General features: G+C 39.4%; 1 protein-coding gene, 1 non-coding gene and 1 pseudogene across 3 annotated transcripts in view; 2 read left to right on the forward strand and 1 right to left on the reverse strand.

Annotated features, from left to right (window-relative positions):
• Positions 1 to 7,052: 7,052 nt before the first annotated feature.
• Positions 7,053 to 7,125, forward strand: TRNAT-UGU (transfer RNA threonine (anticodon UGU)). The gene has a single exon. It is a non-coding gene; the product is annotated as a tRNA-Thr (tRNA).
• Positions 7,126 to 9,494: 2,369 nt separating this feature from the next.
• Positions 9,495 to 18,687, reverse strand: LOC147008141 (uncharacterized; annotated as a pseudogene). The gene is made up of 4 exons (XR_015053590.1): positions 18,564 to 18,687; positions 18,425 to 18,487; positions 12,703 to 12,804; positions 9,495 to 11,860 (listed from the first exon to the last, which is right to left on the reverse strand). The product of XR_015053590.1 is annotated as an uncharacterized LOC147008141 (transcript).
• Positions 18,685 to 20,209, forward strand: part of LOC147008142 (uncharacterized) — a 33,794-nt gene continuing 32,269 nt past the window's right edge. Inside the window, exon 1 of the mRNA XM_085865640.1 lies at positions 18,685 to 19,064. Coding sequence (XP_085721766.1) covers positions 19,003 to 19,064 — 62 coding nt within the window. The 5' untranslated portion in view covers positions 18,685 to 19,002. The remainder of the gene's footprint in view (positions 19,065 to 20,209) is intronic.

Raw genomic sequence — 20,209 nt, forward strand, 5'->3', positions numbered from 1 at the left:
AATTCATTTTTGGTGTAAATCTAAAAGAATTATTTTCCTTTTTATATTTTTTATTATCATTAATTAGAAGATAATCACAGAATATACATTGTTTATAGGCTTTTGACTCTGTGTTTAATCCCCGTCTTTCACACGCAGGACAATTCTCAAATTTGTCATATGGAGAATCAGGAAAGTCTAGCATATTTATAAAGTAAAACTTTACTTAAACTGAAATTCATCTATACTTTCAGTTGTATATTACCATCGATATCGATATACTTTTTTCATTATCAGATTCAACGACAACATTTTTTATATTAAAGGTAATTTTAAAATTATCGTTAACTACTATTGAACGAAATGTCATTTCACCTGATATATTAACATCCTTTATTTCATCAAGATTTACATCTTTAGGGTTGTTGAAAAAAATACAAATTTCTCCTTGCATATTACAGATGGTCTTATCTTTTCTTTCTAAAGCTTCATCCATAAGGTTTTTGTTCTTTGATACTTTTTCTTGTTTCATTGCTTTTTCTAGTTTTGAATATATTACTAGAAGGAGAGGAGAAACTTTTGTTAGAGATACTTTAATTGATGTTCTACCAGGTATACTAAAAGCCCTTCCACTGAAGGAAATTGAAGAACTCATATTATTTACCATAATAGTTTTTATCCAATAGTTGTTATATTTATCTTTGTTCAATTTTACATCCTTGACATATTTCTCAGTATCTTTAACAGATGAAGAGATTGATTGAAACTTGTCTTTTGTGTCTTGAAACATTGTATTTATTAAGTGAAAAAGTTGGAGGATAAAATGTTTTTAAGCACAGATTCACCTATAAATTAAACGAAATTTTCATCAAGAAAATTTTAGTTCAAGCAAAGTTTTATTCTATAAATATGGTGAATACAACGTACTGCGATGTTTGTAATCACGAATATAAACATTATAGAAAACACCTCCGAACCAACAAACACACATTTAATCTATTTCATCAAATATCTCCTCTTGAGTTGGAAAGAAAACATTGTGATATCTGTTCAAAGGATGTTTTGAAGAGTAGTTATAATCAACATCTTCAATCACAAAAACACAAGAAAAATGAGTTTAAAGTAAAGGGAGACTATTATATTAAAAACACTGATGAGGCATTTAAAGGGCATATAAAAATAAGGATTTTTCAATTTGGAGAACCCGGTCCATCATCAATAGCTGAATCAATTGAAATAGTAAAACCCGATGTTGAAAAATTTATTAAAAAGACATTAAAAGAAATAAAAACTTTAAAGTTTTATATGGGAGTGAAAATGAATATGAAAAGACAAGATGAAGAACAAACTCCTTATATGAGAACAGATCTTCATTTTATAACATCATTTCAAGATTTTTTGAATAGTGGGGTTTATGAAGAACTATCAAGACAAGAGGAGGATGTTGATAATACAGTGGTAGGAAGTGGATTCAATATTAAAAAATCATCTTTTTAGATATACACATTCTAAAATCAAACCCTCTTAAAGCTTCTTCTTATATTGAATTACCAAAAGAAATAAAACTAAAGAAGGCAGTTGTTAATATTAAGAACAATGATAATAAATGTTTTCTCTGGTCTGTTCTTGCTCACTTACATCCACCAAAATGTAATTCAGAAAGAGTAAAACAATATATGAAATATGAGAATACCTTGGACATTAAAGATTTTAAATTCCCAATGCCACTAACAGATATTCCTAAATTTGAGAAAAAGAATAATCTTTCTATTAATGTATATGGATTAACGGATACAAACAAAGTTCAAATATTAAAAATTTCAAACAACTATAAAAATGAAGAAACACACATTGACCTTTTATATTTTAGTGTTGGAAAGAATTCACATTACACATACATCAATAATTTATCAAGATTAATCTCTTCTCAGGTATTCAGAACAGCAAACAAAATATATCCTTGTAAGCGATGTCTTAATTCATTTCATACAAAAGAACGATTAGAACAACATTCAAAATATTGTAGTAATCATAAATCAGCTGTAATTACAATGCCTAAACCTGGTGAAAAGATTTATTTTGAAGATTATAATAAATCTATCATGCACCCATTTGTGATATACGCTGATTTTGAATGTATCCTTAAAAAGATAAATACTGCTTCTCCTAATCCAAAAGAACCATATACAAATAAATATCAAAAACATATTCCTTGTGGTTTTTGTTATTATATCAAATCATCTGTTGGAGAAAAGTATAACAAACTTGAACATTATCGTGGAAAAAATGCTTCACAAGAGTTTGTAAAACGATTAGAAAAGGATTGTATAAGACTCACTAAATTAATGAAAGAAACAAATGAACCGATGAAATTAACCAAAGAAGAAAAATTAGAATTTAGAATGAACAATATCTGTCATATTTGTGAGGGGAAATTAAGGAGTTTAAAGTTAGAGACCATTGTCATCTTACTGGTAAATATAGAGGTCCCGCTCATTCCTGTTGTAATCTTAATTATAAATTACCTTCTTTTATTCCAGTCTTTCTTCACAACAGCGCCAACTATGATACACATCTATTTATAAATGAACTTTCAAAAACACCAGGGAATATTTCTGCTATAACAAACACAAGTCAAAAGTATATTTCATTTTCAAAAATGATATTCACAAAACCTATAACTCGTATTAGGTTTTTAGATTCTTACAAGTTTATGGGAACACCACTAGCCTACCTCGCATCAAATCTAAGCTCCACGGACTCTTTTCCAAATCTTAATTCATTCTTTCCAAAAGAGGAAATTCTCACTAAAGAGGAAATTCAGATTAAAGAGAGAATTCAAAGTAAAGAGGAAATTCTAACTGAAGATGAAATTCTAATTATAAAGAAAATTCGAACTAAAGAGGAAATTCAGATTAAAGATGAAATTCTGATTAAAGAAGGAATTCTTACGAGAGAGGAAATTCAAACAAGGAATGAAATTCAAAGTAAAGAGAAAATTCTTACAAGTAAGGGAATTTATCCTTATGATTATATGGATTCATTTATGAGATTTAAAGAAACACAACTTCCTTCAAAAGAAAGTTTCTATAATAACCTTTATGAAGAAGAGATAAGTGATAAGGAATATAAACACGCACAAGAAATATGGAAAATATTTAAGATAAAGAACCTTGGAGAATATCATGATTTATATCTAAAAACAGATGTTTTATTGTTAGCTGATGTGTTTGAGGCTTTTAGAACACTCTGTCATAATAAAAATTGTTATGGATTAGACCCTGCCCACTATTTCACAGCTCCTGGTTTAGCTTGGAGTGCAATGTTGAAAATGACAAAACAAGATATAGATTTAATCAGTGATGTTGATATGCTTTTGATGATTGAGAAGTCCAAGAGAGGTGGAATATCACAAGTATGTTCAAAAAGATATGCTAAAGCAAATAATAAATATCTTCCAAATTATAATAGTGAAAAAGATAGTAATTATTTGATGTATTTTGATGCTAATAATTTGTATGGATGGGCAATGTCTCAATCTCTGCCTTATGGTAAATTAGAGTGGGTGGAAGAAAAGGATTATGAAAAGGCTTTGATGAATATTGTTATTTCTTCTCAAGAGGAATTGAATGACGAAGAAGAAGGTTATTATTTTGAAGTTGATTTGAGGTACCCGAGTGATCTTCATAATAAGCATAAAGATCTTCCTTTTGCATGTGAGAAAGAAACTCCAAAGAAAGAATGGTTAAGTGATTATCATAAAAGTTTTAATATTAAAGGCAAATCAACAGAAAAGTTATTAACAACATTCTATGATAAAGAGGGATATGTTTTACATCAGAGAAGCTTAAAACAGTTTTTGAGAGAAGGATTGAGAGTAACTAAAATTCATAGAGTTTTAAAATTTAAACAAAGTCCTTGGGTGAAAAAGTATATTCAATTCAATACAGATATGAGAGCAAATACCAAAGTAAAATTTGAAGGGGACTTTTATAAATTAATGAATAATGCTGTATTTGGAAAGACTATGGAAAATGTTAGAAACAGGCAAAACATTAGATTCGCAACATCTTGGAAAGAAGCTTCGAGATTGATAAATAAACCAAGTTTTGAGAGAGAAGAGGTTTTTTCAGAGAACTTTTCTGCAATTCATATGAAAAAGGAAAGTATTGTAATGGATAAACCAATTTATATTGGAACAGCAGTTCTTGATTTATCAAAGATATTGATGTATGATTATTTGTATAATGACTTAAAGAAAGAGTATGGTGAAAATGTTTCATTGTTGTATATGGATACTGATAGTTTTATCCTAGATATAAAAACTGATGATGTTTATGAAGATATGAAGAAAAATATTGGAGTATATGATACAAGTAATTTCAGCAAGAAGAGTGAGTTATTTTCCAAAAAGAATGAAAAGGTTATTGGTAAGTTTAAGGATGAGTTGGGTGGAAAAGTAATGAGTGAGTTTATTGGATTGAGAGCAAAGGCATATGCTTATAAGTATGGTGAACAGATTGATAAGAGGTTAAAGGGAATAAAGAAATATGTAATAAAGAAATCAATAACTTTTAGAAATTATTATAATTGTTTGATGAATAAGAAAGAAGAATATAGGAAAATGAATACAATAAGAAGTTATAAACATAACATATATAGTGAAGAAGTAAATAAAAAGGCATTAGGAGCCTTTGATGATAAGAGATTTATTTTAGATAATGGAATAGATTGTGTTCCATATGGATATTGTATGATAGAGTGTATAAAATAGATTATGTTTTAACGATGGGAAGATGGGTTAGGGTTTTTCAAGGGCTACCGCCGCTTTTTTCACAATATATAAATGGTTAAACCAAGTATTAATCAAACTAAAGAGTGGAGAAAATCTCAGTCTTGGTATATAAATGGAAAACATAATGAATGTGAAAAATATCAAATAAGTCTTATTGAAAAAATAACTAAAACAAAGGTAAATAAAACAAATAAGCGAATTAATTTAAAAACTAGTAAGTTAGAGGATGTAAAGAAAAAATGAATATCCTTGAATGGACTGAAAACTTTGATGGTTATCAATTGAACAATGAAAAAACAATTTACTATAATCTCAAAATGATATGTGGCTCAGGAGGTGGTCAGATGAGAGCATTAAGAGAAGTTTATCATTTCGTAATGGCACAAATGGGGTATCTTAAAAAATATAAAGATTCAAATGTTTTGTTTGTCAATATTTTAGATGGGGATTATTGTGCAAAGAAAATTAAACTATTGAAGGAATTTGAGAATGAACAAATCTTTATAGGTTCAATGAGTGAGCTGTTCAACCCCAGGTGTTCAATTCAATGAGGTTCAACCTCCAGGTTAAAAGGGGAGACAAATAAATATACCTTGGGATAAAAAGGGGGTTTATTTTTAGGGAAAAAAATATAAATCGCTGAAAATCCCCCATTCATTTACATGGAGAAAAGAGAAACAGAATCAGTATTCTTACCCTACTTATATATATATATATATATATATATATATATATATATATATATATATATATATATATATATATACATACATATATTTATAGATACATATATATATATATATATATATATATATATATATATATATATATATTATATATCTATGTATATATATATATATTTTTTTTATTGTTATTTATATATATATATATATAGTTATATGTACATTGTATATATATATATATAGTTATATGTACAATGTATATATATATATATATATACATTGTCAGTGCTTTGGTTTCAAAATGTCTGATCTGAGGATTTTCAGGAAGATACAATGGACACGTTTCCTCATATTTCATCCAAACACAAACACGTACAAGGTTGAGTGGACACTCCGTATGAGCACAACGACGAGCTTGACGTCATGTTTACACGTCGTGTCACTGTGACTTGTAATAAACATTTTTTATTTATTTATTTAAACAAATTCCTACTTTTCCTTTTCCCCTGAAGGTAAACATCCTCTCCTGTGTTCCTTTCACCTTGTAAGAACTCAAGAAACGCCACACACACGGATAATAAGAACCTCTATCATGTGTGAACATTTCAGAAAGCTGATACTTTAAATTAAAACTTTATATTAACTAAACTTTATATTAACGAAACTAACTAAATTAAAACTAAAAAAAAATAATTTTTGGTTGAATTCAATGCTCAAATGTGAAAATCCTCTTCGAATTTCAAGGCAATTGGATAAAAATTGAGGATTTTAGAAATCCCACCTGAGTTGTTGACCTTTGACCTGTGTTGACCTCAAAAACAATTGGTGGTTTAATTCAGTTTCCTGAAGTGAAAATTCTCTTCCAATTTCCAGTCAATCGGATGAAAATTGAGGATTTTGGGAAATTGCCCGATGTTGACCTCAAAAGAGTGAGCGCTGTGTCACGTGGTCATGTGACATGTGGTCAAGTTTCAATTTCCTCCGCTGAACGGTTTTCCTTGTGCGATCTTAACAGAGAGCAGACACGTACGACATACGTACACAGACACACACGTACGACATTCTGATCGCTTAACCCTGCCTATTGCATCATCAACCCAGAGTAATGAGTACGTACAATTGTAGACGACTTATTTGATGCACAAATATATTGATCTACAAATGTGTTTCCATAAATGACAGATGGTGCTGCCCTCCGGTGGAAACCAAGCAGAATCCCATGATGTTTCAAACTTATTTGTGGATGACACGTGGACAGTTGAATAAGAGCAGGAAATAGTTTAAAAAAAAACAAACACTATGGCATTTAGATGGAATTTGTTTCCAAAGACATTAATGAGACGTATTATCTGATGTACATTCCAAGGTCCAGTTGGTTTCAATGTTTATCCTTTGAGATTTGAGCGGACAAACCATCACGTGACACGTGCACAGAGAGACTGAACAGAGCAATACACACGTCACTTCCGGTTTCCAACTTCCGAGCACGTGGAGTCACGCACCGTGGACGGACAAGCAAGTTGGGGTTCGAGTTCGTTCTTTGTGTACCGAAATAGCCTCCTTACAACCACAACAAAACCATGCTTTGTTAACTTGGCTCCTTCGCTCAGAGGTTAGAGTACTGGTCTTGTAAACCAGGGGATGCGAGTTCGAACCTCGCAGGAGCCTGAAATTTTATTTATTGGTGACGTCACGCAGCAGGAATGTGGAATGTCCCCATTTGTTAAATTTATTGATGGAATTCATTTTCTGTTTGTATTTTACGAGCAGGGGTGTCCGACCGCATCAAATGCTCGAGATCCGTCCAGAGAGACGGACCAGATCACATGTCTGCCATCGATGACCTCCGTCAGTTTCTGGAGCAGGAGAAGCAGCATGTCCAAGGTACAACGACCGTGTCTGAATCTAAATTTATGATCTGAGATCAGGAAGTTGGAGAAAAGGAAAGATTTGATATCAAGTGCAGGAACACATTCCACGAGCTTGTCTGTAATCGGAAAGCAAGCGAATCGGCCTGCGGTTACGAGGTTCCGTTTGTGTGTTGCAGCATTCAGAACGACTTCATTGGAGAACTCAAACACTTCTGATCCTTCGTTGTGCCCAAAAGGAAAGATCGTGCTGGAATACCGAAACACCACTCCAAACAACACAAAGTCTCCTCCTGTGATGGTCTTCGGAAAGCGGAACCTTTGAATAAGCGTTGTGGATCAATGTTTACTCAGAACGATCCATCGATGATCCTATCAATGGAAACACCTCGCATCCAACTCATACCAAGCTTTGAAGTGGATTGTTCAGGTGTGTTAAAACTCCTAAAGGAACCGAACCAGCACAAAGCGTGTCGACCAGATGAAACACCAGTGTGTGTAATGGAGGGATCTGCTGAATCATGAACACCGGCACTTACTGGGATCTACAGTCAGGAAAAAGAAGAGGAATTCCCAGCAATTTGGTTCCCTGCGAACATCCGCCCTGTCTTTAAAAAAGGAAACCCTTCACTCCCTTCTCAGCACACACCGATCTCATTTACATCATATCAATCTGCGGTAAAATTTTGGAGATAATTGTCCACAATATTATGGGCCATGTGGAGGAACATAAAATCCTGAAAACATGTATCATCGATTGTCATTCCAGATCCCCTGTCCAATGTCAAAGGTTGGAATTCCAGATCCTTCCATTACTCAAAGTTCACTGTGATATTCAAGATGGTGACTGTCATGGCCTTCTGTGGTTCGATCGTCGCCGAATCAACGACAGTGGGCTTATTAATTGTTATTCTTTCTTGTTGTGTTGTAAGTACTACCAGAGTTCCCGCTCGACGGGCGATCTTGTTCCAAGCATGCAACACGTTCTTCTCATGTATACCTTTATTTGGGCGGTGTATAGGTAACTGACATCTCTGTGTCGCGGAAAATAAATAACCTGGGTTTCGTGCATGAAGTCACAACATACCTGCTGTTTATCATTCAAAACACCTCATTGGACTGGAAAACGTTGAGACAGGAATCCTGGACTGTAAACGGTGAAGACTTGTAATACCAGCGAAATCCTGGAGAAGGCGCTGCACGATTCATGTGAACATAGAGAATTTGCGTCCCCCCACCACCACCCAAGACCACCGGAAAAGATAACAACTCCCCAGAACACGAATTGGGGACATGATGATCCTGTGTAGAAAGTCTGGATGTAATCGGCCCACAACTGTAAGAGGAGTAGTGCGACAAACAAACAAACACACAAACACTGATCCGTGAATTATCGTAAAGAAAAGGGAAGGAAGGGGGAAGTGATTGTGAATTTAACGTTCCATCTCGATTTACTTTTCACATTGTTCTCAACAAATGGGGACAGGAACAACGCAGGCATGATGGGCTGAATGGCCTTCTCATGCGCCAAAGTTCCCTGTGTATCTTTGTGTGATCTTGTTAAGAACAGGAAAAAATGGGGAGGGGAGGACAGAGTTGGGATCAAAGGGTTTGAGGCTTCTCAGGGGCTGGGTGGGAGGAGATGAGGACATTGGGTTGGGAGAGGGTTTGAGGATTTGAAGAAAGGGAGAGTGGAGTATAGAGTTTGGGTGTGGTGGCGGTGGGAGAAGAGAGAGAGAGAGAGGACAGAGTGGGCTGTTGTGCAAAATAACTCAATTTCCACTCCGGTTCAGCATACAAAAGAGAATCATTGATCTTGTACATCCGGTGGAAGAACATTCAATGATTCATTCACATGAACTTCACGAAGTAGAGCGAAAAGTGTAATCTCTTATATAGGAGCCAAGAAGGGTGGGAGAGAAGGAATAACACACTCATGGCAAAAGTTTGCAATGTTAGCTTTGAAGAAAGGATGATAACAAGTTTGGGGAGGAAAGGCAGAGAGAGGGTGGAGGGATCATGCAGATCACAAGGCCTTTGCCATCAAAAGCCAATCGAGTTATTCATTTTTCCGTCGACAGCAAGACGTTTTCTCCAGTAGCCTTCCGAAGTTATTTAATTTCTTCTAGACCAGTGATTCTCAACCAGAGGTAGATGTACCCCCTGGGGGTAAAAATATACATGGCAGGGGGTAAATATATCACACCGGAACATTAAGTCATGACGATTTTTTTTTCGCAACTTCAGACAAAATCAATAACACAATTATCGTTGTGATGTGAAACAGACAACACATAATACATTATAACATACAGACTCTCACAAAGTCCATACAAATTGTTCTATCCAGACTCAAAAATCAATCCCCCCCAACCACCGCAATGTTCCACGAAATACATCAAACCGAGGGGGTAAATGACAGAGGAAGGGTTGAGAATCACTGTTCTCGAGAATGGGGACACCTCTTCTTAGTAACCGGAAGCAAGGGAGTCCTTCTCTTGAGCAGCTGGGCAGTTCCATTTCAACATTGGAGATACTAGTCTTGGTTACATGTATTTCAGTGAGATAAAAGTACATAAGATTTAGAAAGATACAATTATACTTTTCTGGGATGTTCATCTATATCACTATGGAGGTCAAAAGACTGTCAGGGAAGGGGAGAATTTACTGACAGTCATTTGACTCCAGTACAAAAGTAAAGACCAAATTTAATACTGTGTTCAATCTTAAAAAGTACCAGCAACAACAAGTGAACATAATTGAGAATAAATCAATATAATTATTTTTTCTTCCACAGGGTCCTCTCGGTATTTTGGGTTCTCAAGGTATTTTAGGGTCTTCAAGGGTCACAAGGAATCACGAGGAAACACAAGGAGATTCGATGCGGGTGTGGAGGCCATTCGGCCTGCGTCACATCAACACCAAACCGATTCATCAACACAAGGTCAAACAAGAAAATGTAAAATGTTTTTTTTTGTGGTTTTTATTTATTTTTCCCTTCTTTTCAGGGGAGGGGGAATGTGCTTGGGAAAGGTGAATAGTGAACAGTTGTTAATGTTGTTAAAAACAAATAACCAGAGGTTTCAATTTTGGACTTGATCTCTTACTCCGACAACATGTACAACCACTTTATCAGCAACAATTATTTCCACATTGTAGAGCCGACCGTGAAAGCTTTTTGGCCCAATTATTTCGCAAAAAAAAAAACCTTCACCGTTCCCAAATGATCAAATAAATATTGCCCGAGATGAAGCTCTGCGGATGAAAAGGAAGTCACACAATTTTTTTATTAATTTAATTTTACTTTATAAATCTGAGCATTTAATACCAAAGCTGCCATGGGGTATTCAAAACGCTTGAGAATGTCCTCAACATGAGTGTGCTGCTGAGGTTTTCCACCGCACTGACCGCACTGCTCCGGTTTGCTCATCTCACAACGCTTGAGTGCGACGCGAGCGCGCGAGTGGAACTTCAGGTGCTTTTCGAGCACGGATTTGCGACTGAAGACCTTGTCGCATCCCTTACATCCAAAAGACTTTTCATCGGAATGGCAACTTTGGTGAATGTCGAGGACAGCTTTCCGACAGAAGCTCTTTCCACATTGCTCACACTTGTACGGCTTTTCGCCCGAATGATACTGCATGTGCGTCATCAAGCCCTGCTTCTGATGGAACGCCTTACCGCATTGCAGACACGTCGCTGTGGAACCTTCGATGAGTTGTGAGCTGCCATTTCGTGAGAAATGACTTGCCACATTCTGTGCACCGGAACGGACGTTCAGAGTTGTGCCATTTCTGGTGAGCCACCAGTCCTGACTTTGGTGGAAGACCTTTCCGCATTCACTACATTCATGCGTCCTTTCCTTTGTGTGACACTTGGAGTGCGTGGTTCAGGTAGATTTATCGAAGAAAGACTTGCCGCATTCTGTACACGTGTGTGGCCTGGCACGACCCTCTCCTGCGTGACGACGGAGATGCTTTTAAGATTTGATCTGTCCATGAAACATTGATCACACACCCCACACTTGAAGGGCCTTTCACCTGTGTGACTCCTTCGATGAGCTGTAAGGTGGGATTTTTCTCTGTAAGATTTCCCACATTCAAAGCACTTGTGAGGTCTCTCGTTGTTATGGCATCTGAGATGGACTAACAGACTAGATTTGTGCGTGAAGGCCTTTCCACACTCCTTGCACTTAAAGGACGGAATACCTGTGTGACAATGCAAATGATATTTCAGGCTGGATTTATGCATGAAGGTGTTACCGCACTGCGAACACTCAAAAAGCCTTTCACCGATGTGGCCCAGGAGGTGCGTGAACAAGCGAGATTTGTCCCTGCACATCTTACCACATGCTTTGCACTCACAACGATGACAGTCCACTCCATCCTCCAAAGCCACTACAACAGTCTGCACTGGCTTCATCTCTCCAGGCTTGCAGTCAGGGTTACAGCTCTGCACCTCGTCAGCAGCAGTTCGCGCCTTCTCGAGGAAGGAGCTTGCAACACTTCCTTGGATGGACAATTGCACTTCTGACTCTGCGAAAGAGAAAAGATACACACACAAACAGCCGAGCATCACACTGCAAGAGAGAGAGAAAAAAGAAATGTGCTGCTGTCAGAGAACATCAAAGAAAGGAGGGTAAGAGAGTGCAAGAGGAAGAGCAGGTTGGCTATCAAAGTACTCACGATTGAGATACCTGTCTCGCCTGGGTTCAACCTCAACCTCAACCGAGGTCAGGACTCACCAAAAAACTGCTGCTCTTCATGCATATGGAGAGCACGGAGGGGGCGGATGCAACTCATAACGTACCGTTCTCTGGATCGGGGCTAAAGCCGGCGATTCCACATGATAAATAAATAACATCATGAAGATTAGTGTCAATCTGCATCGGCAGACAGTGGATGGAATAAACATCGACGGAGCTGAGCACCGTGGGACGCAAGGAGCGTCCACCCCCACGGTGGTTTGTAATGGACTCGGTCTCCCAAAGCGGGCAATTCGAGACCACCGCGGATTACCTTTCAAGACAATGAGCGGAGACATTAGGCCCACACGACCACCGCGTTGTGGTGATGCTTAATCAATTTGCCTGCGCGGTGGTTTCACTTTCTCTTCCCTCCATTGCCTCAAGATGGCAACGCATCCTCACCTTGGGTGCTCTTTGCTCAAAGTTTGGACTGACGACGACATATCGAGTCGTGTTACTAATTATCAATATTTTATTACTACTTGGTGAGATGAAGTGAGACGAGCTTTCAAGTGACGTCAAAACTTTTGGTACTCTCTGATATAATTAATCCCACTGTGCCGTCTCCGAACAGTCTTGTGTTTGACTTGACGTTTTCTCATTCATAATTTATTTCTTCATGTATCTCACCGGTTTGAAAACCACTTGTCATGTCTGGAGCCTCTTGGTTGATTTCTGACCGGGCCATGACCTCAACATCCTTGCTCAACTCGTGGTTCTGAGCATGTTCACCTGCAGAACAAAGAATAACGAGATCAGTCCGCAGGTTTCATGCAAACATGTGAGAAAGCAATGGAGGATTTGATCAAAACGACAAAAAACAAACACGTGAGATGAGATAAAACAGAGGGAACGAGGGATTTCATAGAACACTTAACGGCACGCGCCCTCTTGACACACACAGACGTGAGCGGCGAATCTGATTGGTCGTGGTGACGTGAAATGCCGTGATATTTTGTCCAAGTACTGCCAAACCTGAAGGGTTTTGAAAGTGTCAAAAAGGCGATTTGTGTTCTCGTCTTCAATTATAGAATTAAATTTAAAATAAAACAAATATTTTTAAGATTGAGGAAAAAAAACAACAAACAACAACAAATTCTGGAAGTTTAGCGCCGTTGATGCAGCGTCTTCTACACCACTTCATTGATTATGTGACATCAGTTCTTTGTACCCGTTGTTTGTGTCCTTTATGACGTCCTTAAAGACAGTAAGTTTACTGTTTCGAATGATTTTCAAATTTTGCCAAACAGACAGAATAAAAAAAAATGATCTCACTCCTCCGCGCATGCGTGTGATTGGGACAAAGTCAGACAAATTTCCGATAAAGTCCACGTTCGTTTTCCGATCCGTGTTCGAAATGGAACATTCGACTGAAATCGGGTCGTTCCTCGATCATAAACTGACGATTGTAGACACAAGGACGGACGGACAGACGGAATTCAACTGATTGTGTAACCCCCTCTTTTTGCTTCACGCCCGTGGGGTAATCATCAGCGCAAACTTGTGTCAAAGGAACAAGTCTATTGTTTGACAAACAAAGGAGTTTCTCAGAGTAGATGGGAGTGAAGAGATAGGGACGAGGAGGCTGTCATTGGCTGTCTGGGGGGGGGGAGGAAGGGAAGGGGACGATCAAACATTCTGCCACTTGATGTATACGTAATAAATAGACGTCTCCTCACATGAAGGTATACGGGAGCATTTTCCACTTCAGGTGATCTTGTTAAAGGACGTCGTGCTGGCTCGTTATACCCCGTCTAAAGGAAGGGTTTAGTCCTCTCCGTGAAGGACGGCCATTTTTAAAGGACGAACAAACATTGTGCTTGCGTGTTGTATGATGGAGTGATCAATGTGACATGAACCACGTGTCCACACTCATGTCGTTTTGTTATTCTCCAGTGAAATATACAAATTATAAACAGTACAACGAAGAGTGAGTGACGTTTCCTTCGGGCGAGATTATTTATTTATTTATTTATCTACGGTTTCCAAGGCACGTGGAAAACCTGTCACAAGTCCTGGTCCCAGACGAGGCCAAAAGTGGTGTCGAGCTTGGCTCAATCATATACTACTGCCACTACTACTACTATTTATTTGTTAATGGCCACAATGATTCCCACCTTCTTGTGGGGTCGGCTGGGGAAACCTCTTGAGCCAACTCTTTCACGAACCAGCTGGCCAGTCAAGTCGAGCACTGCGAATGTTTTCCGACTCCTCTCAGTGGATTGTTCACTACTCGAGGAAGGTTGGCCCCCTTATTAACCTCCGCCATCGAAGATCGGAGGTTACTCTTTCACCCCTTTCTGTTTGTTTGTTTGTTTGTTTGTTTGTGAACAGTATTACGGAAAAACTCCTCGACGGATTTCGACGAAACTTGGAGGGGGGTTAGGTATGGTCCAAGGATCATGCCATTAGATTTTGGACTTGGTCCAAAATCCAATATGGCCGCTCTGGCGGCCATTTTGAAAAAATATTTGAATTTTTTTTTTTTGCATATCTACATGTGTATTTCCAACCCCCCCCCCCCCCCAAAAAAAAAATTGTTGGAGAAAAAAAAAAATTGCAACCTTTTTTTCAACAAAATTTCGATTTCTTTTTTTTGCATTTCTCCATGTTATAAGTGATTTCCAACAAAAAAACATGCCAAAATTATATTTGCGGCTGATTTTGGAACTTCAGGTGGATATACCCACGTAAAATCAATTTCAGTCTCAATGAATCCAGTTATGACGAATGAATTGAGTATCTTCTTCTTCTTCTTCTTTCGACTGCTCCCGTTAGGGGTCGCCACAGCGAATAATCCGCATGATCCGCATAGTGATTTGGCACATGTTTTACGCCGGATGCCCTTCCTGACGCAACCCTGGTCGCCTCTTACGACACAGGGATATGGTACACCTATTTTAACCGGGGTATACACCGGTCCAGTACACTGGTACTCATTTCGCCGACCTCGGAAGGATGACAGGCTGAGTCAACCCCCTGGTGTATTAATTCAGTGGTCCAACGGGGCTTGAACTCAGGACCTTTTGGATCCCAAGCCGCTGCCCTAACCACTGCGCCAACACCAGGCTCATGACGAATGAATTGAGTATGTAAAAGTTAAAAGTAAAAGGGAAAGTTGCAAACTATAACTCTGAGCACTGTTGACGTCAAATTGAATGAATAGGATATCAGGTTCACTTGAGTGACCTAGCAGTATTGGCGGCGGAGGTTTTGCACTCAACCGAGTGATCCCCTTCTAGTTCAGGTTGTTTCATTTCCTGTCTGATCACCCTCCGCTCTAACTCCATTGAGCACCACCGCGGCTGATGCTCACGGACTATGCAGGTAAAAAAAATCTCATTGGTTCCAAAGAAGAGACCTGGTACCAAAGGAATTAAGTCTCCATCTCAGATCCTTGGTCAGAGTCCAAGTCTCACGTCCGTAGAGTAAGACTGGAAGCACCAAGGACCTGAATACTCGGACTTTCGTCCTCCCGCACAGGTACCGGCAGCACCACACCTCATTCAGACATCAGGTACCTCAACGTAACACAATTACCAGGTCGAAGTCCCCGGGCTGATCAGTAGTGAGATAACGCCTGTGAATAGAGGGGACAGGCCTCCCCTCGAACCAAACAGCTAACCCGAACAACTAACCCAACCATTTTAGCCCACAAGATGGTCACGTCACGACACCCCCCCCCCTTTTTGACCAACAAATTATCAGATAAGATGAAAACATACCTGTATCTCGACACCTTTAACCTGAAAATACCTGTGTTCCAACGAGCTCGTCCTGAGTTGAGGTATTTATTTATTTATTTCTCTCTGCACATCGCTAGTTTAGTTTTTGGTTCACGACTCAGTAAGTGGCCACAATATTCGTTATTGGTGTCTGTCTGTCTGTTGGGTAGTCGATCTCGTCAAAAAAATTTTTTTTTTAAATTTTTTTTTTTGAAATTTGTTCTATCCTTATCATCAGTATTTCCGTCGATATGTTTGTTTGTCTGTCTGTCTGTCTGTCCCTCTGTTCGGTCCAGTGCTCCGTTGATACAATGTCGATTTCGATGAAATTTGGTTGGGAGGTTCATACCATGACCTAGTTGTGTGCAAATAAGAGCCGTTGATTTGGACACCACCTTGTAACAGGACTTTGAAATTTTAGAAAAATCATAAAAAATTTATTTTTTCGAAAATCAAAAATCGGGCCACGAGTGACTGTGGGCAGTACATTCAGCCATATTGTCAAAAATTTCCAGCCGGATCCTATGAAAACTGTCGGAGAAGATAGATTTGAATGAACCCTGGTCGAAAACAATAAAAAAAACGAAGTTCGTTATATCTCAGAGACTGAGTCAGATATACATGAAACTGGTATGGTAGGTTCATGGTATGTCCTAGTTATGTGTGAGAAAGAACCGTTGCTATGGACCCCTCCGTTGCCGAGCAACGGCCGAAAAACCTCTAAATGTGGGGGTATTTTAACGAAAAAACAATCTGCAGCATTAACCCTTGAAGCTGGAACCATGAATTTTCTTGTGCTTAATCCTCAAGTCATTCCCCATCGAACGGACCCATCGCGTCAGGTTCTATTGGGTAGGCGACTACCCATGTCCGCCTACCCGCTTGTCTGTCTGTCTGTCTGTCTGTCCCGAGCAGAGCTCGGTGGGTTTTGATCCGATCCCGATAGAATTTGGGTGGGAGGTTTATATCATGATCGAGTTGTGTTTTCCTGAGAATGGGCGTACTGCGCCCATTATGGGCGGAGCCACGCCCCAAAAACATTTTTTAGGGGGTAGCCGATTTCAATTTATATCTTCTCCTCGGGGGTTTGTCGAATCTGGCAGGGGTTTCGGTATTTGGTTAGCCCAATGGCACGTTTATAGCCCCACGGAGCTCAATTTATCATTTTCGTCCCAAGGTTAAGGTCACAAGGTCCAAAACTTAGAAAATTGCAAATTTTGACATAAAAATCATCCGACCGCCCAAACTTTGAGAGCTCGGATGACAATATTTTTATGCATAATCTTGAGGTCATTCCCCACCTAAAGTCTTGAAACCATTTTGTTCTCTCTCGAACACCTTGCCTGTGGCGCCCCCTTCAAGTTTGTTTTTATGCTGATTTCATCAAAGTATGGATAATCCGAGGAGTGTGAAATGCCATATAGCCTATATGACGTCATATTGTTCCTGTAATGTTCCAGAGGAAGTTTTGCACCAAAGGTCATAATCCTTGACCTTTGACGTTTAAAGTTCAAAAAGGTCAAATTTTCAAAGTTGTGGGAATCGAACCGGGTTTTCGACCTTCTTTGACGAAATAACTCCATTAAGCTATAGCACGTATCCTGTTTCCTTATTTTAATGTCCACAACATTGTTTTGTGACATTTAAAGGTTATGCAAAGGTCAAATTTTGAAAGTTGTTGAACGAAACCGGGTTTTCGACATTTTGCAGCTAATAACCTGTCACTCGTACCACAGCATGTTGATCATTTTTATAACTTGGTCAAACATTATCACATTGTCTCATCCTTGACTTCTGAAACAATCTACATCGTCAAATACCGCTCGTGAACCATCGTCGTCTTCAGACTTGTCATTGTTTAAATTTGAATTTTAAACATTTGAATGAAAAGGGCAAACAGAAAAAGGGAATATTTATAATTAATTTATAAAATCAATCAAAAATACAATGTCTTGAAACAAACTGATATTTTCCAACTTCACACCTGTCATCCATCCATCCAATCATGTATCTGAGCTGACATCCATCCATCCATCCAATCATGTATCTGAGCTGACATCCATCCATCTATCCCATCTGTCCCTCCATCAATCCATATAATAACCCCTCATCCATCAATCCATCTGTACATGTATCCATCTCAACAACAATCCATCCATCAAGCCATCAATACATGTATCTGAGCTAACAACCATCCATCCATCCATCCATCCATCTTCCTTGTTTTTGTACACGGGATCGAAGTTCATGGAAGAGCGAGAGCAGAATGGAAAGAGGGGAAACCCCAACAGTGGGGTTGGAGTGAGAGTGAGATCAAGGGGGGGGGGGGGTTTCAATACATGGGGATGAACAATGTGCACATAAGCTGAATGAAATGAGGGAGGAAGAGGAAGGGGGAAGTGGGGATCAAACAGAAAGGGAACAAACCCCCAAACTAACAAAGGAAAAGAGATGGAGGAGGAGGGAAAGGGGGGGGGGAATCACAATAACCTGGAAAAAGGAGTGAATGGGGGGTGGGGTCGTTTGGGGAATAATATAGTGACGTCATCAGTTACCCGGCAATGCCAGGTAACCTTTGCTCGTGAACAATAAAAGTACAACATGAGGAATGAGTTTGTGGTTCAAACCTTCATATCGAGGGAACGAATCACGGACGAACTCGGACTCGGTGTTTCCGTTCACCGCAGAATCTGAAACACAAAACAATTCATGAAATAAAAACTTTCACGAACCACAAGGTGTCGGTTCGGAGTGAACGTCACGTACCGGGTCCCGGACTCCTGATCCTCGGGCGGTCTGAGGGAGAACCTCCCGGACCAACCGCGCTTCCTCCATCGGAGCCGCTCGTGAATCCCGGGGTGTTCGCCTCGTGATCTTCACCGGGGATATCTCAGGTCATCGAGCACCGTACGGGACGGTAACAATATGGCGAAGCAAGGTCCCTCGAGAAGAATAAGAAGAAGAAGAAGAAGAAGAAGAAGAAGAAGAAGAAGAAGAAGAAGAAGAAGAAGAAGAAGAAGAAGAAGAAGAAAAAAGAAGAAGAGAACCACGTGATCAAGATCCTTCTCAAGTCACACACAGTTTCTCGGCGGCAGATTCGCCACCGCACACCCACGTGACCAAGGAAATACTGAGGAAAGCTCCAACCCGTGCCGATGGGTATTTTTTTTTTAAGGATTCGCGAGTTGAGGCGAATATAATACAAATGGACAATGACAGGATGGAGTCTCTGAGTGGCTTTTACTTCATTGAGGAAACCACAAACCGGTGCGTGTTCAGTCAACATTATATTCACGTTTCGTCGTTTAAACGAGTTCTCATGATATAATTTGTAAAAGTCTGAACATTCAGGCGGATTCGAGTTACGGTAAATAATGGATTTGAAGAAGAGGAATCTCGCATGAAAAAGGATATTAAATAAATAAATAACAAATGACGGGCGTTAAAGGATTTAATTTGATGAAGTTCCCCATTTTTTTGTTTTTCGTGTGAGAATTCCGGAGGATGAAATTCCTGGTGGAGAGAGAGAGAGGAGGAAAAATCGACCGGGGAGATGGATTTGGTGATGGAGGCCTCATGTTGGGCAGTCTGGAGGGAGATCAAATCGGGAGAGAGAGAGACGTCCGAGTCCGGAGGAACACGGAGGAGAAAATGTGGACGTGGCGGACGATGTTTTGGGAATGTTCGAATGAGTGGATGTGCCGAAAGGCAATGAAGACGCTTTGGGAGTGACGGGTGGTTGGTGGTTTGGGTGGAGGAGAGAGGGTCAGGTGTGTGACACAAACAAACAAACAAACAGAGAAGTTGGGAACTGAGAGAGTTGGTGCAGATGGAGCCAGGTAGTGTGTTTGAAATCTCAGGTGTAGCTTGGGGGGGAGGAGAAGCACATTAAGATCAGAGAGTCATGGGATCGACATGGCGGAAACCGCGAGGAAAGATCATCGTTGTGGAAAACCAAGAGAAAGGAGTTCTGGGTTCCGGAAAAAAATCTGCAGGTAATCCGCAGAGAATGAAGGTGAACAAACAGCGAGCGGTGAAGAGGTGGGAATAAAGGTGGTGGAAGGAGATTGTGCCGCAAACAAGAAAAGCAGATGGATTGTTGGAAGGAGAGACGAGGAAAGAAGTTGCTGACGAAACGAGAATCGGATGAAAAGTCCATGGATACTACAGCCGGAGCAGCAACAACACCGCCGGAAGAAGAGGATGATGATGATGATGATGTTGTGGTTGAAATGTGCGCAGGGTATTGTGTGACATCTCGGAAAGGTGGTGACGGCCTTGCTACCTGCTTTACCTTTTGTTGCCTGCGTAGCTTTCTTTCCTCCATTGTTAGTCCAAACCCTCTTCACCTTTCTCGGAGCGCCGCCTTCTCCACATCGTCACAAACTGGAGAGAACCTGTGCAAACCCTGC

Source organism: Eptatretus burgeri, chromosome 21 (genome assembly GCF_056783735.1).
Source record: "Eptatretus burgeri isolate ZD-2024b chromosome 21, Ebu_testis_v1, whole genome shotgun sequence".
In the NCBI taxonomy this organism is placed as follows: Eukaryota; Metazoa; Chordata; class Myxini; order Myxiniformes; family Myxinidae; genus Eptatretus; species Eptatretus burgeri.